Source organism: Dipteris shenzhenensis, chromosome 26, assembly GCF_047967505.1.
Source record: "Dipteris shenzhenensis isolate YYH24624 ecotype China chromosome 26, Dip_SZ_1.0, whole genome shotgun sequence".
Classification (NCBI taxonomy): Eukaryota; Viridiplantae; Streptophyta; class Polypodiopsida; order Gleicheniales; family Dipteridaceae; genus Dipteris; species Dipteris shenzhenensis.
The window spans coordinates 20,797,013-20,822,835 of NC_141621.1; the positions used below are offsets into that span (position 1 = coordinate 20,797,013).

Here is a 25,823-nt window from a genome sequence, read left to right on the forward strand (position 1 = left end):
ATGTACAATATTTCCCTCTCAATAGAGCTAGTGAGCTCTACTTCTTGCATATGCTTCTTAATGTGTGCACGGGATGCAAGTCCTTTGATGACCTCCGTATTTTTGACAGGCAAGTCTACCCTACTTTCAAGGAAACATCATGCATAGCATGAGGTTTGTTGGAGAGTGATGATGAATGGTTTGTGTGTATGTAAGAGGCCATGTTTTACCAAAATAGTGCACAGCTGAGACACCTGTTTGTCACAATTCTACTTTTTAGTGAGCCAATGTCTCCTAGTATTTTGTGGGAAAAATTTTCCACCGAGATTTCGGATGATTTTTTCATGATTGGAATCAAATACGGGAAATTTAATTGGTCCTCGTGCCCTAGCAATAAAGAAGGTTGTATTGCACTTAGAGCACATTCTTCAGCAACATGGGCGAAGGTTAGCTGAGTATGATGAAATGCCTATTGTCAACAGAACATCTTTGTCAGAAGCTACAAATGGCTTATTGCAAGACGAAAGAATGTTTGATTGTGTGAAAGAAGCACAGACTAGCCAAGGGATGGAAATATCCTTGAATCATTGCCAATGTGCTACATTCGATCAGATTTTGGCAAGGGTCTATCATGGAGATGGCGGTGAGATATTTTTTCTTGATGGTCCAAGAGGGTCTGGATAGACCTTTCTCTACAATTGCTTGCTCTCTCGGTTGCGTGTTCAAGATATCGTTAGAGCTAGATGGTACTAGCCTCGAAAGCAAACCGATGAGCCTCATCCCATATTATCATCCTAGCCAACTTCAAAACATCTATGAGGTGCCTATTATTTTCCGCTTGGATAGTGAAGATCAGAGTAACATCCACATGGACAAGGAAGAGGCTACCGCCTGCTGCTATGAAAAGGAGCACAAACGGTAAACAATCTACTAGCTCAAAAGTTGTGGAAATCGACAAGAGAATCTCCTAGGATTTAGGTTTGGAAGGCATGCTTGAAGCCGTCCAAGTAGAGCAAGTGGTCGATGGATGCCAACCAGAGGCTCATACAAGAGTGATCTGCTCTACCAACAGCCCCTTCTGATGATTGTTCACTACGAGCTTCTGGGAGAATGGAGGTGTTGCCTACAACAATAGGGGCTTCTGATGATTCCCTATGATTAACTACTGTGAGAATTGAGGTGCTCCCAATAGTGCTCTCCCACGATTCAATTTGAGTTTATGCAACAGGGTAGGAGTACGGTCTAGACGATAAGACCCTCGGCCTTCTGGGAAGCAAAGAGGCCAAGGTTGCAAGTGTGCAAAGTTCAAAGGCAATGGCAGGAGAAGATGAGGGGTTGTCCTTCGATGAGGAGGTGGTAGTAGCAAATATTTGAACGGTCAAATTTTAGACGATTTTGAGTAGTACAATTTAGTGGTTTACTTTATTTTGATCTAAATATGAATCATGAAGATGAAAATTGTTGTCCTTTTTAAAAATGATGTAAATCTAGATTTTAGAATACACTTTGTTGTGATAAAGTTGAACGGATAAAAATTTCCATCAATGAAACAAAATTTTCATCCGAAAAGAGGATAATTTTTAACATGAGTAAATGCAAATGTCATTCTAGTATAAGGAAAAACATTTCATCACGTAAAACTTTCATCGATGGAAAATTTCTATCAGCGAAAATTTTTTTCCTGTCGATGGAAAATTTTCCCCATCGATGGAATTTTTTCCTGTTGATTGGATTCTGGACGTGGATAAAATTTGGGAAAAAAAATTCCCATTGATGAAATTTTGGATAATCCCAAAATTCATCAACGAAAAAAAAAATCCATTGATGGATTGAAATTTTCATTCACGGGAAAAAATTTATGCGACGAAAATTTTTTGTCGATGAAAGTTTTACGTGACGAAGTTTTTCGAACAATATTTTTATCCATTCATAAATCGAAATTAATCTTTTTTCATTTGAAAATTTTATTCTATTGACAAAACTTTACTTTTTTTCAGACAAAAAAATAATTATGTTCACGCTTGTCAACATAGTGGATTCCAGAATCCAAAACATGTTGGGGGATATATCCAACAACAGGCCTCGGTTGGGGTGACCCCATTGGGGGGTATATCCAACCTGTTGCACAAGTCAAGAATTTCTTTTGCTCGAGCAATAGGTTGGGGGTATATCCAACCTTGCACAAATCAAGAAAATTCTTGTATCCAACCTTGCACAAATCGAGAAAATTCTTGAGTTGTGCAATAGGTTGGATATATTCCCCAACTGTATATCAAATTGTTGCACAAATAAGAAAAATTCTTGATTTGTGCAACAGGTTGGATAAGCAATAGGTTGGGGGATATATCCAACCTATTGCACAAATTAAAAAAATTCATTAAATTTTGGTTAGGGTTTAGGGTTTAGGGTTTAGGATTTAAGATTTAGGGTTTAGGATTTAGAGTTTAGGGTTTAAGGTTTAGGATTTATTGTTTAGGAGTTTAGGATTTAGGATTTAGGGTTTAGGATTTAAATATTTAAAGTTTAGGATTTACGGTGGTTAAGATGTTTTGGTATTAATTATTTAAAGTTTAGGATGTAGGGTTTAGGTTTAATGCCTTCTCTGCTAGTTTTGATATAGAAGTTATTAAGTAATAATAAGCCCAATGATTATTTATTATGTTCATTTTGAGTTGCTAATCTATTTTTGTACATAAAACAGGTATTCACCCTAACAGAGGGTATGGATGTGGTGTTATATAAGAAGAATGAAGTGGTGGCTTTTGGATGAATTCATAGTCTTGATCCTATGAATGTGTGTCATTTCCAACGTTGTGGTAAGAGAAGATGTGTAGTGATAATCACCAACGTTGTAAATCCTGAAGTACATTTAAAATATCCACATGGACACTTTGAAACATTGGGAGATATCTTACAATGTGACATATTTGATATGCAAGCGCATAGAACACTCTGGGACCAAGAAGAAATTATTCCAAAGACATACTTTCAAGATATCAAGAAAACTTATTTTGAGGGGAAAAAAGTAGAGATGTTATCTTGCTCCGGAGAAGTTTTAGCAATTAGCAACTTTAAGGGCTATGCTCAGAGTTTTCTCTGTATAGTGGAGATAATTAAGTTGACTAGTGCAGGTGTCATTCAAAATGCAATGGATAGTACTTTACATTTAGACGTCCATAATACTACGTCTCAACTACAAGTTCATAGTACTTGTGAATGGGGGTTAGCTTTCTTGAAATCAAGTTTGCCCAAGACAGTTTCCTTCAATGTCATGGAAGACACAATAGAATATTATCAGAAGAAAAAGACTATAACACAAATGGGATCCAAATTGATAAGAAGCTATAGTAGTAATCAAGAGTATCATAGTGGCATGCTCACAGGTATTGAGGACATTATAGTAACAGATGTTGATGTAGAAAAGGTTTCTTGTGTTGCAAGTGACTCACATATACTCACCAATGTCATGGAAGACACAATAGAATATTATCAGAAGAAAAAGACTATAACACAAATGGGATCCAAATTGATAAGAAGCTATAGTAGTAATCAAGAGTATCATAGTGGCATGCTCACAGGTATTGAGGACATTATAGTAACAGATGTTGATGTAGAAAAGGTTTCTTGTGTTGCAAGTGACTCACATATACTCACTGGTATAGAAGACTTGTCTTGTGCTGCAAGTGACTCAAACAGGCTCACTGATATAGAAGACTTGTCATGTGTTGCAAGTGACTCGAACAGGCTCACTGGTATAGAAGACTTATCCTGTGTTGCAAGTGGCTCGAACAGGCTCACTGGTATAGAAGACTTGTCTTGTGTTGCAAGTGACTCAAACATGCTTACTGATATAGAAGACTTGTCTTGTGTTGAGAATAATAAGATGGGACCACAAAGAAAAATACACGCAAAGATCGATGGGATAAGTGATGCAATAACAGGAATTGATGATATTAGTGACAATGATCATGATGTTACCACTCGAACACAAGGCAAAAGGGGCAGAGAATTTGAGACTTGTCATTTTGTTCGTAATATTGTTGCTAGCATGCCAGAGAATATAGATGGGAGAATCTTGAGTTCCGAAGGAGAAACAGTTCAACCACAAAATTCAAGAGGCATTGGCAACAAATTGACATCAATGAACATGTCTACCAGATTGCCATTTCCAAGATATTATAAGGTATCAAATAATTCTCAAGCCCACATAGCATTTGATTATAAAGATGAAGATTCAAGGGAAATGGATTCGAGGTTTGATGGTCTTACAACTAGAAAACACAAGACACTATTTACAAAAAGAAAGTATGTGAGTGTGAAGAGGCGAAGAATCATGGCATCAATTCTAGAACTAAAGAGACATGTAATGCTATCCGAGGAGAATATGGAAAGGATGCTTATGCGAGTTTGTTGCAAGAGACTTTGCATTAAAAAAGTTGGGAAAGATGATTGTGTAGCCATACGCCTTGGTATTTGGAGTAAGACAGTGCCTAATAGACATAACTATCTTCTTCAAGAGTTTTCATGCTTTCTTCATCAAGGCGCTAATCAAGATTTGAGCACAAGACACTGTAAACCTAGATTGAAAGCCATGGTTAATGGGAGACCCATTTGCAATCGAGGATATCAATGGTTAACTGGACTATCACATGGCACATACTGGACCATCTGGGAAGAGGTGAAAGAAAAAGTTGTTCATACAATTCATGGAAATACCTACAAGCTTAAATGCCATGGAAGCACTATAAATGCAACCGCAACATTAAAGCAAGTTCTCGAAGACCATGCATTACCGCAGCCTCATCTTCAACAAATAATGCTAGATGGACGTGTCGAATGCCAACAACATCTTCCTTTGAGAATGACAAAGAAGGTCATCCTAGAAACTGTCAATAAAACTTTACAACACAGAGACGAGAGCATGATTTCACGATTAACCTTGTACAAAATTTGGCGTAGAGATTTTTGCCATGTCAAGACACCATCAAAGCAAAGGATGTCAAACTGTAAGACATGTGATCAATTTAAAAATGCCATTGAACATAGTAAATGTGAGCAGCAACGAGGAAGATATATTAAATGGCGATCAATCCATTTACGTCATGTGCAGGATGCTCGAAAGTTGTATGCTTCTTGGAGAGAGGAAGCTATTTCACATGTCGATAAGTCCATGTGCATCACCATTGATGGCATGGACCAGAATACAACCACTTTGCCATGATATAGATGTATCCCACTGGCATTGGAGGGCAAACGTGGACTAAAAACACACTTGTGTGGAGTATTAGTACATGGATACCGAATCTTTTATGATGTATGGATTGATAGTTTGCATGACCATGATAGTAACCAAGTTATTACATCAATCATGAAAGTAATAAGAAAGGTCAGAGATGCTCACAGATGTTTACCTAACACGTTGTGAATACAAGCTGATAATTACTGGAGAGAGAACAAGAATAAATATATATTTGCTTTATGCTCTATGCTGATTGGTTTGAAAATATTTGAAGAAGTGGAAATTGGCTTTCTTCTTGTCGGCCATACACATGAAGACATAGATTAAATCTTTAGTGTTATCTCTGGTGAGTTGAAGGCAATGGATGTTTTGACAATGGAGGATATGCTATTTTGAATTGGGAAAAAAATTGGAGGTTCTCGCAAGGAAGAATCAGAAGTGGCTATCTTAGAGAGGATGGTAGATTGGAGAGCATTCATAGAGCCACATTTACAAATAGGAGATGATGCCCTAATAGGACACACAAATCCACACTACTTTCGGTTTCACATGCATAACAATATTCCAGTGATGCAATGGAAGCACTACTCAGTAGATGGAGATCATTTATGGAGTGAGTCATATGCTTTATTACAACGAATAATTCCATTGGAGGAAACTAGATTTGTTCTTGCAAAAAACAAATCACTTGACATAGATGAAATGAAAGGCTTGAAAGCCTTCATTAAACATCTTCAAAGTATGATGCAAAAATATCCTGAGCAATCAACTAAGAATTTGGAGATAATTAAATCAACTGAAGCACTTATCCAATCTTTAGAAAGATAAGAAAACTTAATGAGCATTGAATACTGTGAATCCTCTTGGCCGGAACAAGCTAGGTCACCAAGTTTTCCTTTAAATATGTTAGTAGATATGGAAGAAGCAGAGGAATGCCTTTTACCTCGAAAATATTGTGGCATGAAGGGAGACAAACCCTTACCAGAGTTTATACCATCTAATGAGATTGAAGAGGGTCTATTTGTTGCAGTTTGGGCATCTGATCCAGGTTCAGAGTTGGATGACCAAGGTGGCCCAATTTGGGTTGCAAAGGTTGCTAAGATAGAAAGGGATCACAAGGGAACTCCTATAACATTTACAACTTTATGGTATGAACCAAGGCCATTGAAAAATCTCCCGAGAAGATATACAATAAAACAACTCTATGAGGGATGCTTGCAAAAGAAACGTGAATGGGTTCCAAATAATGAGGGATAAACAGAGATGGAAGTCAGTAGCATTATTCATTGCTGAAAATCGAGGACACGAAGTTTTAAAAAGAAGCATGGATACAATGTTGAAAAATGTATCACAATCCCTGATCCAAGTCATGTCCATATTAAACATCATTTGGCAAGACTTGACCCATCAAGTGCAAATACATTACATGAATCTGATGACTCTGAACGAGATTCAGATGCATAAGATAATGTTTTGTATGCTTTTTTCCATACAAATGGTGTATCTATACACCACCAATAAGATAATTTATTGTATGATTTGTTTTTCAAAAAAAGGGTGTATCTATACACCACTTATATATTGAATTCAACAAACTCAAGATTTTTTTTCAAAAAAATGGTGTATCTATACACCACTTATATGTTGAATTCAACAAACTCTTTTCATATGGTGTCATATTTTCACTTCATAGTGTTAAAATTGAACTAGAGTTAGGAGACTACTATTATTATTATTATAGTTATTGGATGGGGACACCATGCACGAGTTTGGAAATTATAGCTTCACTGAGCCATTTTTTTAAAAATTAGAGGTCACTACTTGACTTTTTAGCTTAATAAGGCCATATTTGTATATAAGTGACCCATTTAGTGCTCTAAAAGACCCAATTTTTTAGCTCACTAAGTGAAGTTGAGTGGAGAGGATATGCTCCAAAAAAAAGTCCAAACCAAGAGAGAAAGTCCAAAAATTTTGAATAGTGTGTTCTCTATAGGGAGGCTCAAGATTTTAGGGGGTAATCTAGCCCCACTGGTAAGCCCCTGAATAGAATGAATAGTCGTGACTTCAGGGGCTCAAAGTCGACAACAGGTGCAATAGTGGTGCGTAGGCAATGGAGATTCCATGCACCGCGACATGGAATCGACAGATGGGCAGCGAGATTAAGGAGAGTATGGGATGCTATACACTCTTACAGATTAAGCGTTCTACTATGGTGGGTTGCGATAGGCAAACTATCGGTTAGTAGAGCTCGGCTATCAAAATGGAACCCCCGCATCCCCTCAGAGTGACCGCTTTGGTGCAGGTTCAGAGAAACCCATATTATGCACTTGCTATGGAAATGATCTCTAGGGAACTGTGGATGGCTGTGGAAAGGAAATTGAACAGTTTGAATATAGACATCAAGTTTAAGTGGAGAATAGCACTCCTCGACGACAAAGGCAAGCAAAATGACCTCACGTACCAAACAATGCAACCACTGAGAGCTGCTATATTGTCTCTTATGTGGAAGTTTAGGAATGGAAGAGCCTTCCAATGGCTGCCTCCTGGAAGAATACCGATATCAAGTTACATGGAAGAAATCAAAGGATAATGGTATCTTTTGGCTACAAAAATGATGCTTGTAAAGCCTTAGCCAGACTCTGGTATTAAGGAAATTTTGTACTCAGTATCTATGTCAGACACAAACGCAATGTATAGCATTTTCTATTTTCCTTTTTAATAAAGTTAACATTTTGCCCCCAAAAAAAAACAAGATGAATAATATGTATCATTCGATAGGCCTGCCAAGAGGAGGAAGAAAGAGAGAGAAAGGAAGAGAGGGAGTCCGGACTCGGAGGGAGCGGGGGAGGGGGGAGAGAGAGAGAGAGAGAGAGAGAGAGAGAGGGGGGGGGGGGGGGGGAGGGAAAGAGGAGAGGGCTAAAAATGTGGAGAGAAGAGATCTCCAAATTTCTACCAAGTGTCGCCAATCCCACCAAGAAAATGAGTTTTCAGGAGCCCCATCGGGTTTAATTAGGCCTCCACTTATGGCAGGCCAAAAACCAAGTGGGGTTATGTTGAAATGTTTGAGTTTCTTCTTCAAAATTTAAAGTCGAAGCAATTCTTTACATTTCAAGTGGTGTTAGGCTACATCAACATGTAAGGATCTTGTGACGTTTGTCTTGTACATATTGGCATGATCCAAATATGAGTGCTCAACCGACAACCATCAAATCAACGTCAATTCTCTCCTCCGCGCTCGGAAAAGGTCTAAGGATTTGGACTAGATTTACAATATCCATCCGGGTTGTAAGGAAGCTGGAACCATCATATCGTCGAGCGATTTGGCAGCTGGTCGTTGACGGAGCTAAAACGGGTTGCAGAAGCATCAAGGAAGGTGGGTGGAACGCTCTTATCCGTTTACAAGCCGAGCACTGCATCCGTTTACTGAGCTGACGATAAATGCAAGCGGGGGCACTTGTTGGTTGATGGCGTTTGGAGGGCGATGATAGGGGCGAAGTAAGGCGAAGTAAGGCGAATCTGTTTCTTATCCGTTCACTGAGCTGAGGAAATGCAAGCGGGGGCACTTCTTGGGTGAGGGCAAGCTGATAACCTGAAATTCGAAATAAAAAGGGAGCATTAGTTGTGGTCGTTAATGACAGTTGGGAATTGGAGCTATAGATAATAGAAGGGCGGTGAAGAAATTGTAATCTTAATTCTCAAATAGTTCAGCAGGCGACAATACGTTAAGAATCAAGAGGATAAGATGAAATACAAAGGATTGATTGCTTGCAAGAGAAGGACAGGAGTAGATGGTCGTTAATGGCAGTTGGAAATTGGAGCGAAGGTGGGGTATAAAGATAATAGATTATAGAAGGGCGGTGGGAGAAATAGTATTGTTAACGAATTTCAACTGCCAGATGTTCAGCAGAGCGGCCGTTAGCCAGTTCCGTGTCGGCTGAAAACATGACTTTATGCCTTGAATTGAGTTTATACAATATTACAATTGATGTTCACCCAAACATGCTTTGACTTGAAGGTCACCGCACCGACTACAATCTTCCAAGCAATTTTCATCGACAATTACAAAAGTCTCTCGTCTCTCACGTAAATTGTAATCTTGAATATTGTCGTCTCCTGCATACTAGTTTTCCAAGTCTTATACAATCGTCCAAGACTCAAGTTCTTAGCAATTTTCATCCGCGATGACAAAAGTCTCTCATCTCTCACTTGATCTCTGCATTATCAATTTATCAGTTGTTCGATGTCGATCTCAATTTTGTCTCCTGCACACTCAACCCACGCAACGCAACATCCTCGAACTTTCAAACTGCAACAATTCTCACCCCATGCAGACAGCTTTTCCCCTGTCAATGCATCAGGTCAATTTATGCACCCCTTCTGCTGCCACCCTCCATCCGGGCCAGGTACACAGACACACGTTAAGAGTTCCACGATCCGATTGCTCCCCAGCTCTCCTATAAATTCCCATCCTCCCCACACAGTTTCCGCACCACATTTCCTTCAATCCGCAGCCTCCCTTGTAGCTCACTTCCCAGCTTTGGAACTTTTCCTCTGACCGCCAGCCTTCATCGTCCCTCCTACTCTCAACATCCTCATCTTTTTCTCCTTTCCCATATTTCCTTCCCCTCCAAGGTCTCCCTTTTTTGCTCTCGCCCATCATTTGCTTCTTCGCCTATCTGCATCCGCAAGCTGTTTGTGCTTCACGTTAATAGGCCCCTCCCACCTTGGCTGTTTATGATCTACTTGAAGCCTAGTTTTTATTTTGGCAACCCTACGTTTTCTAGAGGTCGCATCTGTTGCAGATCTTCCAATTCTGATAGGTTAACGGGTAGTTGTCCCTGTATCTTAAACTTTCATATCCACCCCGACATTTGGAATCTTGTTGAGTTTTCCTTGTAAGAAGTCAGCTCAATTTCTTAGCCTCTCACTAGACAACTTCCACAAGAATACTTCTATGGCCCCCGCAGTGTCAGCCCACGTTCCCGAGGATCATGAGCATTCCGACGTCTTTGGAAGAGGTTTCGAAATTTCTGAAGGGAAACTTCGCTTCAATGGTCGATCAGTCCTGTCTCAAGTCCCTCCCAACGTCGTCCTGTCTCCCTACTTGTCTGTCTATCTTAGAAGCCCTCACTCTGGTTGCTCTTCGCTCAAATCGTATAGCGCTTTCCTAGGTTTTAACGCCCCCGTCGATGAAAGCCGCCATGTGGTTTCTCTGGGAAAGTTGAGGGGCACTCGTTTTACAAGCATCTTCAGGTTCAAGCTGTGGTGGACAACGCAATGGGTGGGAGATTGTGGCTCCGATTTGGAGACGGAGACCCAGATGCTGTTGCTCGACACCCAAAGCAAAGCTGCAGCAGAAGGATGCCCCGGGTATCCTTACGTGCTCATACTCCCGATTTGCGAAGGCAGCTTCAGAGCTTCTCTTCAGGCCGGGAGGGACGACAACGTAGATGTGTGCGTCGAAAGTGGCTCGGCATCAGTGCGTCAATCCTCTTTCAGATCTTGCGTCTATCTGCATGCGGGGCATGACCCCTTTCTTCTCGTGAAAGATGCAGTGAAAGCCCTTCGAGCTCATCTCGGGACGTTCAGACACCTCGAGGAGAAATCGCCTCCGGCTATTCTAGACAAGTTTGGCTGGTGTACCTGGGATGCGTTCTACTTGACGGTCAATCCTGAAGGTGTCTGGAACGGTGTTAAGGGCTTTGTAGACGGAGGCATTCAGCCAAGATTTCTGATTCTAGACGATGGCTGGCAATCTATTGGGTACGATCATCAGGAGCCATCAGAAGATGCAACGCACCAGACGGTTGCAGGCGATCAGATGTGGTGCCGACTCACAAGCGTGCAGGAGAATAGCAAATTCAGAAATTATTCAGCTGGCACCCTCACAATGGCATGCCACAGTACTCCTATCAACACAAAGCTCGGAAACGCTGATGAACTTTTGGAAATTTATGATGATGATGATTATGATGAAGATGATGATGATTTGCAAGGCAGGACTCAGGGAATGGGTGCTTTCATTCACGACTTGAAGCACGAATTCAAGCTCCTGGACGACATCTATGTTTGGCATGCACTGACTGGTTACTGGGGTGGAGTGCGCCCAGGGTTGCCTGATTCTTGCCATTCGCAATTGGTGCAGCCTGTTCTCGCCCCTGGCGTCTCAACGACTATGGAAGATCTCGCCGTCGATAAGCTTGTTAGTAATACGATCGGACTTGTGCCTCCAGAGAACACGCATAGATTCTACGACAAAATGCACTCCTATTTGGCAAAGAATGGAATCACGGGCGTTAAGGTGGATGTCATACATGTAAGGATCCTCGCTTGTTCTTCCGCACAATTTTACATGTTTGATGCGATTTCATCTCAGAAAGGATTTTGCCGTCAAGTTCGCTTGCAAAGTGCTGGAGCGTTAATAATTTCGGTCTTTCTTTGTCAGTCTTTTCATTCCGGACCGCTCAAGGTACTGACTCCTAATTGCAGGTTCTGGAGATGCTGGGTGAAGAATACGGTGGGCGAGTGGAGCTATCCAAGGCTTATTACAACGCGCTGAGTGATTCGATGAGGAAGAACTTTGGAGGAAACAGAGTGATAGCGAGCATGGAGCATTGTAACGACTTCATGCTACTGGGCACGGAGCAAATCTCGATGGGCAGAGTGGGTAAGCAACATCACAAATCGAATGACTCGAAATCTATCATGTCTAAATAAACTGTTCGGAGGAATTGTGCTCAATTGGTGCATGTTCTGACGGACCTATACGTTGAAATCCGTCCAATGCAGGCGACGATTTCTGGTGTGAAGATCCGAACGGAGATCCGTTCTGGCTGCAAGGCTTGCACATGGTGCATTGCGCGTACAACAGTCTGTGGATGGGGCAATTCATCCAGCCAGATTGGGATATGTTCCAGACCAAGCATTTGACGGCTGCCTTTCATGCGGCCTCCAGGGCCATCTCCGGCGGTCCAATCTACGTGAGTGACAAACCAGGACAGCACGACTTCGATCTGCTCAGGAAATTGGTTTTCCCAGATGGAACCATCCCGCGTTGCACCGCCTTCGCTCTGCCCACTCTCGACTGCTTGTTCCTCGATCCCTCGCAGGACGGCCAGACTGTGCTCAAGATCTGGAACCTGAACGAGGTAAGCAATGGCTCCAGTATCTACTTTCTTTTCCGTCTTTTCCCCGTCCAAATTGCGGCCTGCAATGATCTGATCAACTTCCGATTACTTCTGATCTTCATCGCGCCATCATGTCAAGTGCAAACGTTTCCTCTAGATTCGTCATCAGATGAATTGCATGATGTCTGCTGCTGCGGGCCTGACTAATTTCGTTACAACTTACACCGATTCCTTCGCTTTGAATGATTCGGACGCTTTGTTTAACATTGGATTTTTGCTGCCGAATTCATCGTCATCGATTCGAAGCGAAATTCTATAGCTATCAGTTCACAATGCGCTGAATAAATCACATCGGTTTTTCTGTCAAACAGGAAGGCAATCTGTGAAAAACTGTGACGTTTAGTTATGTCGTCTAAAGACAGAAACGTTTTGCAACATGCTAAGACCTGGATTCAAATATTCAAAATTGATTCCCTTGATTCTTCGCACAATCATGATGGTTCACCTTCCCTGATGAGTCTCGACTTTCCATCTCACTTCAGGTTCGTGTTGCCAATGCTGTGTTTCATGCAGTGTGGAGGTGTGGTAGGAGTGTTCAACTGCCAAGGTGGCGGGTGGAGCAAGGTGCTGCGGCGCACTCAGTGCGTTCCTGAGTGTCGTGTCTCGTGTCGAGCAACCATTATGGCGAGCGATGTAGGATGGAGTCACATGGCATCCGAATTGCAACTCGGCGATGGCTTCGCAGTCCTCGGTTGCAATAGTGGCGACCTCACGATCTTGCGCGGCCCTCATGGTGCCCTCCACATGGACTTACAGCCCCTCGAGTTTGAGATCTACGCCATCGTTCCACTCACTCAGATCGCCCATGGCCTTGAGTTTGCTGCCCTTGGCCTTGCAAACATGTTCAATGCTGGTGGCACTGTGCAACAAGTCATCCCCACATGCACACAAGCAAAAAATTGCAGTGTTCAAGTGGATGTCCGTGGCACCGGAGAGTTCATTGCCTATGCCTCCACCAATGCCAAGCTTGTTACATTGGACAACACCCCAATCCCCTTCTCATTCCAACCCTCTGATGGACGCCTCGTAGTCAACGTCCCTTGGAGCCCACCGCATGGCTTCTGCTCTTTAAGCTTCATCTTTTGAGGACTTTTAACTTTAAAAAATCCAAGGCGCTGTGAAGCCCATCTACTCAGAGCAATGGCAAGGCCTCAAGTGATCATAATTTCATCCACAACACACATTTTTTGGGAAAAAAACATAGTATTCCATCATCATCCTAATTTGAATTTAGAGAATTCCAAGTTTGTATATACCCATCCAAAATTATGAGAGTGTTATTTCACTCTAGTTTTCTTCTAGCGTTTTCTATTTTCCTTAATCTAGAGCTAAGGCTTGGCTAGCCCTCCTAACCTTGTAAATAACCATAATTGTACTAAGTTGAAAGGGGTGGAAACCTCGTGGAAACATGCCATTCTTATGTTACTTCATTGTAATGCATCGCTAATCATGGTAATGTGGAACAATATTCATTTTGGCTATAATATATACAGTTTCCTTTTTTTGTAGTTTTATGAGGCCCGTTTGAATTTAACAAGACTTTTGCATGCATATACTTTTGGCATTATGAATCAAGCGTCAATGTAGATTCTCACATTTTTGTCTATAATCAATTCAAGAAGAAATGTTATTCCATACTAAATTTCACTTACATTTAAATCATTACACACCAGAATTATATTCAATGATTTTATTTACAGTCTCTAATAGGCTTTTTTTAGTCGACACAATTGTTTATCCCCTTCCATATGTGTACATGTTTGGATTTTGAATTTAAAGCTCCCCTCCATATATTAGTAGAAATTAATTACATTGGACATGTATTTCTAAATCCTGTCATGTTACAAAGCTCATGTAATTCTCCTAAATCAAAAATTCCCCATCCATTGAACTAAGGTACTACAGGTCTAAACACGCTATGGTGTATGTAAAAGGTACTCTCTTTGAAAAAAAACAATGGAATTCTAACCATAGATATAGTACTAAATCATAGAGTACTCTCAGCTTGCAACCTGTGTAAATTTCAAAATCCTTACCAACACATTGAGGATTTGTAATTTTTGATCGTTTCCCCACACAACGAGGATTTGTGTGCTCACTCTCTCTCCCTCTAATTGCGCTCTCTCGTTGTCGTCTCTCAGTCTTTCTGGTTGTCTCACAGGCTCTCTCTCTCTCTCTCTCTCTCTCTCTCTCTCTCTCTCTCTCTCTCTTATCTCAACTAAAATTCTTGGAATGGAACAAACGACACTTGACATTAAAATTGTGTGACATTTCAAACATGTGACAAGATACCTTGAATTGAGTGTGAGCGGCAAACATTTGACTAGGATTATATGGCATCCAAACAGGAAATAGGTTGTGAATGAAATATAATTTAAAAAAAAAACAATATCAGTGGCAATTGCAGATAGCTTAAAGACATCAGCAAGTGTTGTTAAAGGAGTGCAAAGTGCAAGTAAGGTCAATACAAGGAGAGCAATGCCCCACATCGTGGAGCATTGCCAACAAATAAGGTCGATACAAGCATAGCAATGCCAATAAATCAACAACTAATCAATTTAGTGATACCAAATTTGCTAAAGCCCTTAGGATTCAACCACGAAATTTAAGAAGCATCGTGTTGACATAGGCTAACGAGGCCAAAGATGTAGGCACGATTGCCTGATTTAGAGCTCGTTTTTGTTCAATGTGTTGTCCATTTCTTCTGGAGAGACAACACTGAGGTGTCTCCTGACAAGAAGGTTGTTTGCAAATGGAGGCTTAGCCCAAAACAGTATGCAGAACATCCCACCCATTACTGGGAGCTTACAAAGGTACATCTATCTTCTTTGATGGACGTACATCGTCATGTATTGACGAGTAGTAATGCTAATCAATGACAAAAAAAGATATCTAAATTATAATATATGTGGGTCAACATTTGGTTGGGTGTAGCCATTTTTGGTGAGGTTCATGGCATTTTTTACATATGTGTATCTTGCCAGACCATTAACTTATCATTGCTCAATAGAATTCGACAAACTTCATCTTCAAGTTGTAATACATATTTCAATCTTGAACATGAGACGAGAAACATATGGAATAAAGATTTGGAAGGAGACCATTAAAGCATTACAAGTGCTATGTTACATGTGAAGCATGCATCCTAAAGAGTAGAGGATATAACAATTTATTGAAAAATGTCAAATTTTTATTCTACATATACATGTAACCAAGTAATCATTCGAATAGTACACTACGTGAGCTTCTCCTCAACCAAAGGGCATACCTTATTGAGAACCTTGGATGTGGTTTGAGGGGCCTCCAATATTGTGCTAAAATTATGCACACCCATTTGAGGGCATGCTCCATATCTTTTTCATGTTTTGTTGAAAACCAAAACTAATTAAAGAAATGGAAGCCAAAAGACCTTTGCAACAAATGGAAAAGTGATGCATGAATGCACACATCATTGTCATAAGCATGCCAAAAGCACAAGTGCATGAGATGACCATAGCATGAAGCATGGCATCCACACATAAAGCATCAAGGCACATGGAAGAACAAAGCATCATGCATGAAGCTACACCAAGCAAAGAAGCAAACGCCATCATCATCAAGCCATGAGTCAAAAGGTGACATCAATGGAATGTATTGAGAAACAGAAAAAAAACCTTGCCGACCTTGCCTATATTTTGTAATCAAACCTGACCACCTGAGAGTAGCTATGAAAGCACCCAGGGGAGGTATTGACATGTAAAAACCACACTTGACCGCCTTAAGTAACAATGCATGCACTAAGGGGAGGTGATGGAATGTAACTCACATATGACCACCTTGCAGTAGCGAAAGGGTCATGGCACCAAGGGGAGGTGTTGAGAGTTGTGGTGCCATGAGCACATAATTAAAGGATAAGGTATGGTATAGGAAAGAATTAAAGTAGGATGTGGACTACATGATGTCGAGATGTGGATTGAGGATATCCACAAGGAGAGACGTGGATGAGGATCCCACATGGTTGACTATTCAAAGGGCACTCTCTATATAAGAGGCCTATCATGTATTATTGAGAACACACATTATAAGAGAGAGAGATTTGCTATCTCCCTCTCGTGTCTTATTTAGTGTGCCTTGAGCCTCCTTAGTTCTTCCGCTGATCTTGTCTGCACTAGGCTTAGTGGCGATCATATATTGGATCTTTCTCATAGCCCTCTCGTATGATGAGTGGAACCTCCTTTGCTCTCTCTGATACTAAATCACTCTTCCTCTTCATGCACAGTTCAAGCATGTGCACCCCACTATATGAAGAGCTATCAACCTCCTCATTACTTGCACTAGAGTCATTAGCCTCTAAGCCACTACCTTGTTTATCTCCTCTCTCTTTTTTGGAACTTTCATCTTCAAATACCGTAGTGCAACTGTAAAGTGCATCAAAATACTGTATTGGATGAGGGGGGTATCAATGATATTTACATCAATACCTTGGCGTATTAGTTTTGTAGCTACAAAACCCATTCGCTACAATTCTACCATCCATCCATCATTCAAAAAGTGGGATACGATCTCATCTATCAATTTAGGGTGCTTCGATTTTTGATAGTCCACCATTGTTGCATCTAGTTTAGGCTTTTCTGCCTCTTTGTAATACAGCTCCATAGGGTTTACAAAAAGTCATAGCATAACACTACACCACGAAAGACTTTTGTAAGTGTATATCCAATCGATGTTAAACTAATAAAGAGGGGATCCCTTCGTGCTTCTGACATGAATAGGACCAGTGTTAATCTTTTCTTGTCTTCTAAAGGGCCTTGAATGATAAACTTTACATGGTCAACTATCCCCGCCACTCCAAAGTTTTGCAACTCATCTAGGACAAACACACATGGCTTCTCCCAAGCATCACCAGTCATTGCCATGAAGCGCTTTCTATCAATGCCATTGACACGTATAGATTTTTTGTCCTCCTTTTAATAAGAGGATGTCATAATAGAAGCTGAAGGCTACACCAGTTGCTGCTACTTTACTTTGCAAGTTTAGTGCCAAGGTGTTCTTCTTTATCTCTGCATACTCTTTCTCTAAAACCTTTGGCATCTTTCCTCTTGCATCCTTTATTGGAATGCCATCTGAATCTAATTACACACCCACTTTTTGGCCCACAACTAGTCAATCATTTGACCAAGACTAAGGACCTTTCTCTTATCCACATTAACAAATTTGCCAATGAACTGTTGATCCGAATTCAATAAAAACAATATTGCCACCGATAAAGCAGCCTTGCTTCTGACCATTCTAATGACTACTTCATCCAAGCGACTATGCTTGCTCTTCTTCCCAAAGAATCAATCACCATCAAGCAATTGTTGGCATACATCCTTTGGAATTTCATTTGGAACGTACCATAATGGTCTCCACCAAACAATAGAAAATTGCTTTATCGTTGCTTTTTTTTTACCTACCGCATGCTCCTCTGCCTTGTAGGATATCTTCCTTGCTTCATATGCTTTGCTTTATAGACATCCAAGATAATCTGAAAAAATGAGTCCGCTTCATATTGTATTCAATGGTAGGTCCCCTTAGGCTTTACTGTTTGTGGCGAGCCACATCCGGTCCATAACTTCCTTGCCTTTGTTCGGATCTCAAAAAGAGTTGAGTCTTCCTCCTAGTCAACGGAGTCAAATTCAACCTCTCAGATTCAAGAATATATTTTGAGTCATCATTAAATAAGCATATGTAGCAGATGACCCATTAAAACTTTTATGGATACTCATTGTGATTCAAGATCCCTTTTCGTCCATCTTCAAGGGTGATTCTAAAAGCTTCACAAAAGTGTTGCCCATCAATGGGCTCAAACCTGCATCTATCAAGGAACCTGTACTTTGCGAGCATATATCTCTTCTCGATGTCATTCCGATATCTAGTCTGGTAGAGATTAGCTTCACAACAAAGTCGCTATCTTTGAACTCTTCAAAGGCTTTGAGAAAATCTGCGCTTTTGAAATGTGACTTCCTTCAACTGAGGATCATCTTCTGGAAGTCTCACAAACTTTACTGGACGGAGAGTGACATTGCCTGCAAATGGCGTTTTAGCATTCCTGGTCTCTTCATACAACTTGCGTGCAAAATGCACATCCAGATTCTGTTGATTTGTGAACAAGGAAGCTCAATCAATGAGTGGTGTGATGATGAGGAATTGTACCAATCCCCACATATATCCCTTGTCTTTAGTGTTAACTATTGAAGACAACGAAATTGCATGGGAGTGTTGTATGACCATGAGATGATGTAGTATACCAAAACAACAAAGAGACTCACGATGGCGACACAAAATCAGACCCAAATCACTCTTATTATTTTAGATAAAAACATTGATCTATTGCATCACTCGTACACGATTTTTTGGCTTACAATTGTGGAGTAGAAGACTCATTGAATAACGACTCTATGGAGCATCTGCTCGACACTGTGTAAAAGCCTCACAGCTTGGACAAAAGGACCAATATCTCCATCGAGAGGCACATTTGTAGACCGCCTCCTTGCCGACTCTGCATGCCGCCTCACGTAGAACCTGCTAGCCACTACATGGCTCTTGCCACATGTCGCCCATGCATTGGGCCACCCACATGTTCCAATCAAGCATCACTACCACAAATAGACATCACCTCACGTGCATATTCAAGTGTCGACCAATGCATCAGAAAATAGAACCTCCTCTATGAACCTTAGAGAAAACAATTTCTTGCCCACAAACCCAACAATCCCCCCTTCAGCCGAATGGGAGAAGCATAATCAAGAAGAAATAAAGCACCAACAACAAAATTCTTTGAACAAAATAAATAATGATCTAGACTCACTAAGAGCCAAGATCATCTTCTATAAGAGTGTTTTGACAGTTTCTTTGAGATTTCTTTGAGTAATTCCTTTGAGACTGCTTCTAATAACTACTTGTTGAGACTGCTCACAATGCACAAAAGGGGCACAAAGTGATGTGATAGTTTTGGCCACAAAGAAACCTATGGGAGGGCATGATGAAATGCTTCGAGAGTTGTTTCAGATTGCTTCTTGACCGGTTGGAGACATCATGAACTACTATGAGAGTATTTTAAGACAGTTGTTGCTTTGAGACTACTTTGAGTAACCGCATTGAGACTGCTTTCAGTAACTGCTTTGAGACTACTCACAATGCACAAAGGGGGAACAAAGTGATATGTCAATTATGGCCACAAAGAAACCTATGGGATGGCATGACTGTTGAACTTGTATGGATTCAACCTTGGTTGTCGTAAAGCGGGTGAGTCTATGATGAGATCACTAATGTTATTATGTAATGAGAACATCATGCCAATGATTTTTTTTTAAAAGTAGATAATTGATAGTCTGTGTTACTGCTTCTGAGAGCTCCCTTAATTTGTACGTTGCCATAGGTTGAGCTCTTCCAACGATTCAAGGATACCTTTCCAAAGATTATGATTCAACAATGCTCATTTGAGTGCTTGATGCCCTATTTTATGCGAAAGCTAAAGGACAGGTACATATGCTGCTGCATGTATCATGTGCAAATGATTTTTATCAATGATACAGTTAATCAGCTAAGGATGCAGAATTTTGGTCTTCATGGATCATCTTGCAACTGTGAGTGTCAGATATGTGGAAATAGTGAAGGTTGCAAAGATTTTGGACAAGCTTACAAGGGTGTCACTCCCCTCTCGGAGTCTATGGTGTACCCCAAACTTGCTGGAGCCACATTCCACTGTCGCCAATGTCTATTGGGTGAGTGCAAAAAATGCGGTCCAAAGGACGTTCCACTATCGTCAATATCTATTGGGTGAGGTGAGTGCAAAAAATGTGAGCCACATTCCACTTCCGTCAATGTCTATTGGGTGAGTGCAAAAAATGTGGTCCAAAGAACATGTCATGTTGCCCTCATGAGATGAATCAAGTTTCCAAAAGCGTGATGGTGAAGGTCTTCTAGAATGTGGACATAGGCACCATTGTGAATGGGAAAAAGAATCAAAGGAAAGACCTTGTGAGAAAGGAAGTGGTTTGCAACGATATTATATGGTTAATGAAGACGTACCTCAAAATATTCATCAAGCACAATTACACTCTACATCCTTTAGAACAAAAAATGTGACATCGAGATCAGGTCTTGTGCTAAAGTCTCATACCTACCACGCATAAACATGCCATCCTGGCTAGAACAACTCTTTTTCACAGTTGTGTGGATGAACCAACACACCATGAATAAGATCGCAGCGTTCCACATTCTTGCTCTTGGGGGTGTAGTAGTAGTCAAGTGGAGGGGGAGGCAGTGCATAACTACTCTCTCAATTCAAGAGTGGTATGGCAATATCGCCACTATGATGAATCTGCTTGAGCTTGGCTTCATAAACCCTATGGGCTCTCCTTCATTGATCTAGAGAAGAACCATAGGCTTGTGCAACACTCATCTTGTACTAGAGTTTGAAAGGACCTTTTACATATGTGATTAGTGCAAATTTGTTGTAAATTTGTCACCTAAACAAACCATGACATGATTATGTTCTTGTTCATAAACTTTAAGCGACCTCTCTGTCTCTTGCTCTCCCATAAAACATTCAAAGATATAAGCCTATGTTTCACTCAAAAGATCCTTTGATGATACAACATTTTAAAAAGACACAAGCCTATGAAGATCAAATGCTTTTAAAAGATACAAGCCTATATTTTCAAAAGATACAACATAAAATTTTCAAAGATACAAGCCTATGATGATCAAATATTTGTAATGTGTATGCCGATACAAGGCACTCTCTCAAGAAGTTCAAACAAAATATGGAGAACATACATGGAAGAAAACCTTTGACTACAATTAGAGATTCCAAAATACAGCAGGTTGGTTGTCACAACTTCTTACCATGAGGGTATAACCCAAACTTTAGTAATATGCCATTCATTACATAAGGGTGCAACCCACACTTCTAATGTATAGGTTACAGTCTCTTGTAGGCTCATGGCCTATGGGCATATGCCGTACTTTCTTTTCGCTTTGCTGCAAGGCTCGCAACCTTTTCAATGTCACTCGGGGCTCTAAGCCTTTTCCCCTGGTGTTAGGTAGCTGTGCACTTGATGGACTCGCCTTCTCTTTGATGTTCTATGTATGACGGTTCTTTGACTATCCCTTTAACCATTGTCCAATCGTCTACCCCTCTAGACTATTCTCCTTGGTGGTTGTAGCATCTGCTACAAGAGTGAGTCCATCTATGACAGCTTCAAAATATGGGTCACTAACCACTCACTAATCACTACCTCCGCCTCAAGCATCACTACTTCATCTTCCATGTGAATTACTTTCTCTTATGTAGGTTGGAGTGCAGGCCTTGGGCTTAGCTCAATGGTCTCACCCTATGGTGTACTATCTAATACAGTTGTAGATTCATCAGTAAATGTATGTGCAAGTGCATGTCTTCCAAGCTTGTCTAATGACCCCGCCTGCAAATTATCATGGAAAATTGCATCTGATCCAAGAAGCCCACACCATGTGCTTAGTTCATCATTCTTCTTGTGTCCTATGCTACCCAAAGGTGAAGGTTCAACAATAAACGCGTGCACACATCCGTGTCTTCTAGGCATGTTAGATTATCCAGCTTGCGAATTATCAACAAAGACTAGATCCAAAGAAACATGACACATGTAAATCTTCAAATGGAGATTTAAGCATTTGCAAAAAACACATTCAAAGCAATGCCAAAAGCACATGAAGTAGTGCCCAAAACAAATATAAAGCATTGGCAAAAACACATATAAAGCAGTGCCAAAACACAAAGTATGAGAGAGCAGACACGTAGCACATGCAAATGAGTCACAAAGCATATACAAAGTAGGAAAAGCAATCACAATGCAATGGCATGTCACAAAGCAAGTAGAAATAAGTGATATTTAAAGTAGTCAAATCTAGAGCCATCCAGTAACAATGTAGTCACAAAGCACTACCAAAACACATGTAAAGCACTCCCAAAGTAGTTACAAAGCACATCGAGAGAACTTTCAATGTGCCCAAGTTGACCATGCCACAAAAGTCATCTTGTGGGAGTTTTTGTGACGTCTTGCACTTGATTGACTTGATCATCAAAATTCTAATTAGAAGATAAGTCAAGTGAAAGAAAGGTTGAGCTTGCTCAATTTGCTTGTCACCTATTTGCTCTCTCATAATCTACAACCTTCCTTCCACTAATACGTACCAGCTTATGTCTGAGGCTCAATGCATCCTTTATCTAAATAAGATTCTGAAGAGTTGTACTACCTCTTGTGACTTATTGAGGTTTCTTGTATCAAACGCACACTTTTTTATGGCAAGTGCTTTGGGCAACATTTCAGAGTATTGAGATTTCAGTGTCTTTGCTAAATTTAAGTTTTTTTTGAATTTATGTTTTTGTTTCGTTGATGCCGATTAAAGGTCAACTAAGTCTTAATCTAATGTAGTGTAGTGTAGCACTTAATGAAAAATCTTGATATTTATATGATCTTTGGAAGAGTTTAAGATACAATCCTAGCTAAGCTTTAGTATTGCCCGAGCTGCCAAAAATCTTTTGCGTGAGGGTTGACATGTCTAGTTTCAGTTGTCTGGCTATAGACATCGTGATGGGGAGCATGGCTACTTTCAATCATCATAATTAAGCTTTAGGATTGCCCCAATTTAAAATATTTTGCATGCGGGCCAATGTGTGTGTTTCTAGCTAGCTAGTTATAGCCATCATGGTGGTGGGCATGGGTTAGTTTTGACCATCTCCGAGGTTGACATGGTCCACTACGCCTACACTATAATTTTAGCCATCATGATTGTCGATGCCATGTGGTTGTAGTTGATGCATGGGCGTGGCCATGGTGGTGGTCCAACAAGCACAGTGGTTGGTTGTTATGTCCTCCACCAAGAATCCTATCCATGGCTTCAAAGATACCCTTTGGGGGAAACCTTTCAAAGTATTGAGATTTCACATGTCTTTGATGAAATTAATATTATGTTTCATTGATGCCAATTAAAGGTATAACCCAATGATACAATCCCAATTAAGTTTTACGATTGCCCAAGCTGCAAATATCATTTTTTGTGCGGGTTGACATATCTAGTTTTAGTTGGTTGGTTACAACCACCGTGGTGGTGGTAAGCATGGCGAGTTTCGACCATCACAATTAAGGTTTAGGATTGCCCTTCATTTAAAATATTTTCAATGCGAGTTGATGTGTCTAGATTCAATTGGTTGGTTACAACCATTCCAGTGGTGGGCATGGCTAGTTTTGACCATCGTGGAGGTTGACGTGGGCCACTATGCCTACACTATAATTTTAGCCATTGTGGTTGTCGATGCCACATGGTTGCAATTGATGCACGGGTTGATGTGGCCATGGCAGTGGTCCAACAAGCACAGTGGTTGGCGGCATTGTAAGTCCACCAAGAATCATATTCATGCTCAAAAATGTGTGAATAGTGCCTCATGTAGGCACCAATGTAGTGGTCATAGTAGCTTAAGTCCATGTGGTATGCTAACCACTGCACAATAGATTTAATGGTGGTGCTAGTAGCACTGGTGCTATAAAGGAGGCTGATAAAACTTTGTTATGGTGAGAATTGGGGCACACCAAGAAAACCCAACAAGTGCATGCGCTATTCCATGTCATTGTGACCCACTTGTCAATTCTACAATCCATGTTGCGGTGCGCCTTGAAAGTGTTTCCGCGATTGGCTACACCTAATCATGCATGGACCCCCTAAGAAATAGATACTTCCAAGGAGAAATATAGAAAATATGGTTTTAACTTCAACTCGTTGGATGACCACAGCAATGGATAACCTTGGGAAATGATGGGAAAATCACTTGCTTTTCGGGTGACTTTAGAGTGGACATTGGAAATGGTACTTTTCTCAAGATTTTTGTTAAGTATTTTTTAAATTGAAACTATACTAAGATCAAGAAAATAGAGGTGATTAGACAACGAGCCTAGCTTTCAAGCAATACAAGCAAAGTGATCCAAGTACAAGCCTATCCACTCATTAGATCCTCATGAAATGCCATTTGGCTTCATGAGAGCTAAAAGGAAAAATTGCCATCCTAAAAATGCTTCTTAGCTTCTGCAAATAAACCAAGAGTTTTGTATGTTTCTAATCCCCTTCTCTCCCATAATTTTTGGAGACTTGGTCCTCAACATGGAGCTATTTGGAATGCAAGACAAAAACTTGAGAAGAAGAATTAGATGTTTTGGCCATCAAGATGAGGACCCCAAAAATCATTCAATTATGTTATTTGTGCAAGTATTGATTCTGGAAAGCCTCATGAAGGAAGACACATCTTTGTAGGTTAGCTAAAAAGGAGTCCATTCGATTATTATAGATAGAAGGGTAAACTGGCTGAGATCCTGTTGCCATGATACAAAACGAAGTCCTATACATGGACTATTTCCTAAACCTCCTTAGCTTTCCGCATAAAGACATGTGCAATTTAGATTGCACTCTAATCGTAGTAACGGTAGAATTGGGGATTCGTTATCTTCGACACAGTTTTGGGAATTGTAACCGTCAGAACCCCATTCTTCAAAATTGTCTCCGCGTTCCTAGCGTTTGCATCCATCGGCAGTTGCAATCTGAACTGGAACCCGTAGGATTGCACCCGCTCTACTTGATGCAACCGTCGTGCCTCTCGGAGCTCCGGTTCACGTTTGCGCTGCCCAGTTAGAAGCATCCACCGGTCGTCCTCCACTTGCACCCGAATGTCCTGAACGCCGAATCCTGCAGCTCGAAATGCCAGCAGAGTTAGCGTTTCTAGTAACATGGAATATGCGATACTACTTACAGAAAACCAACGAAATTGTTGAACATTCGAGCCAGAGATCGAGCAGCTGGATAACGCACCTGGAACAGTTGCTACGTAGATGTGAGCGTTGGCCGTCTCTGTCCAATCGACTTGCGGATGAGAATTCTCAGAAGGCGTCATTTTAATCGCTGCATACAACTGTTTGGATTGGATAGGGACTGTGATGGATGCGAAGCGAGCTTGAGCCATGGTTTTGTTTTGAGAGCCGCCTTACAGAATTCAGTTAAGGGAGCCATTTTATAGGCTTCTTAGAAGTATAATAATTGAGTTTTTGGCCTAGGACTGGCATGTGATGCAACTTTTCCTCCCTCTTTCTCTCTCTTTCTATTTCAAGGCAATCTCTCTCTCTCTCTCTCACACACACACAATTCCCATTCCCACACATCCCTTCATGCTCCTTTGTTTTATTGTTTCTAGCAACACTTTTGTGCTATCTTTTGTTATGTTGATTCTAGCAACACCTCTTTTGCTGACATGTATACACATGCCCAAATAATGTAAACAACAGTTGCATCCTTATCCTTAATATTTTCTTCTCTTTGTGTATTGAGGTTGAATATTCCAACATATTGGTTATTATCCTTTAAGAGAATAGGTG

At 40.7% G+C, this 25,823-nt stretch overlaps 2 protein-coding genes across 2 annotated transcripts; one reads left to right on the plus strand and one right to left on the minus strand.

Moving 5' to 3' along the window:
* Window positions 1-9,943: 9,943 nt before the first annotated feature.
* Window positions 9,944-13,548, plus strand: LOC147884794 (putative galactinol--sucrose galactosyltransferase 5). Its single transcript, XM_087397824.1, has 4 exons — window positions 9,944-11,534; window positions 11,708-11,885; window positions 12,008-12,366; window positions 12,919-13,548. The coding sequence occupies exons 1-4, from the start codon at window positions 10,173-10,175 to the stop codon at window positions 13,489-13,491; spliced, it is 2,472 nt and encodes an 823-aa protein (XP_087253950.1). The 5' UTR covers window positions 9,944-10,172; the 3' UTR covers window positions 13,492-13,548.
* Window positions 13,549-24,776: 11,228 nt separating this feature from the next.
* Window positions 24,777-25,427, minus strand: LOC147884795 (17.5 kDa class I heat shock protein-like). The gene is made up of 2 exons (XM_087398000.1): window positions 25,264-25,427; window positions 24,777-25,140 (listed from the first exon to the last, which is right to left on the minus strand). The coding sequence occupies exons 1-2, from the start codon at window positions 25,412-25,414 to the stop codon at window positions 24,866-24,868; spliced, it is 426 nt and encodes a 141-aa protein (XP_087254126.1). The 5' UTR covers window positions 25,415-25,427; the 3' UTR covers window positions 24,777-24,865.
* Between the last annotated feature and the right edge of the window lie 396 nt (window positions 25,428-25,823).

What these genes read in the sequence shown, in the direction of transcription:
- LOC147884794 (XM_087397824.1), top strand. Translation starts at nt 10,173, where the DNA reads ATGGCCCCCGCAGTGTCAGCCCACGTTCCCGAGGATCATGAGCATTCC. An exon ending in TTAAGGTGGATGTCATACAT is followed by an intron (nt 11,535 to 11,707) that starts GTAAGGATCCTC and finishes TCCTAATTGCAG; the next exon opens with GTTCTGGAGATGCTGGGTGA. An exon ending in AATCTCGATGGGCAGAGTGG is followed by an intron (nt 11,886 to 12,007) that starts GTAAGCAACATC and finishes CGTCCAATGCAG; the next exon opens with GCGACGATTTCTGGTGTGAA.
- LOC147884795 (XM_087398000.1), bottom strand. Translation starts at nt 25,414, where the DNA reads ATGGCTCAAGCTCGCTTCGCATCCATCACAGTCCCTATCCAATCCAAA. An exon ending in CTACGTAGCAACTGTTCCAG is followed by an intron (nt 25,141 to 25,263) that starts GTGCGTTATCCA and finishes TTCGAGCTGCAG; the next exon opens with GATTCGGCGTTCAGGACATT.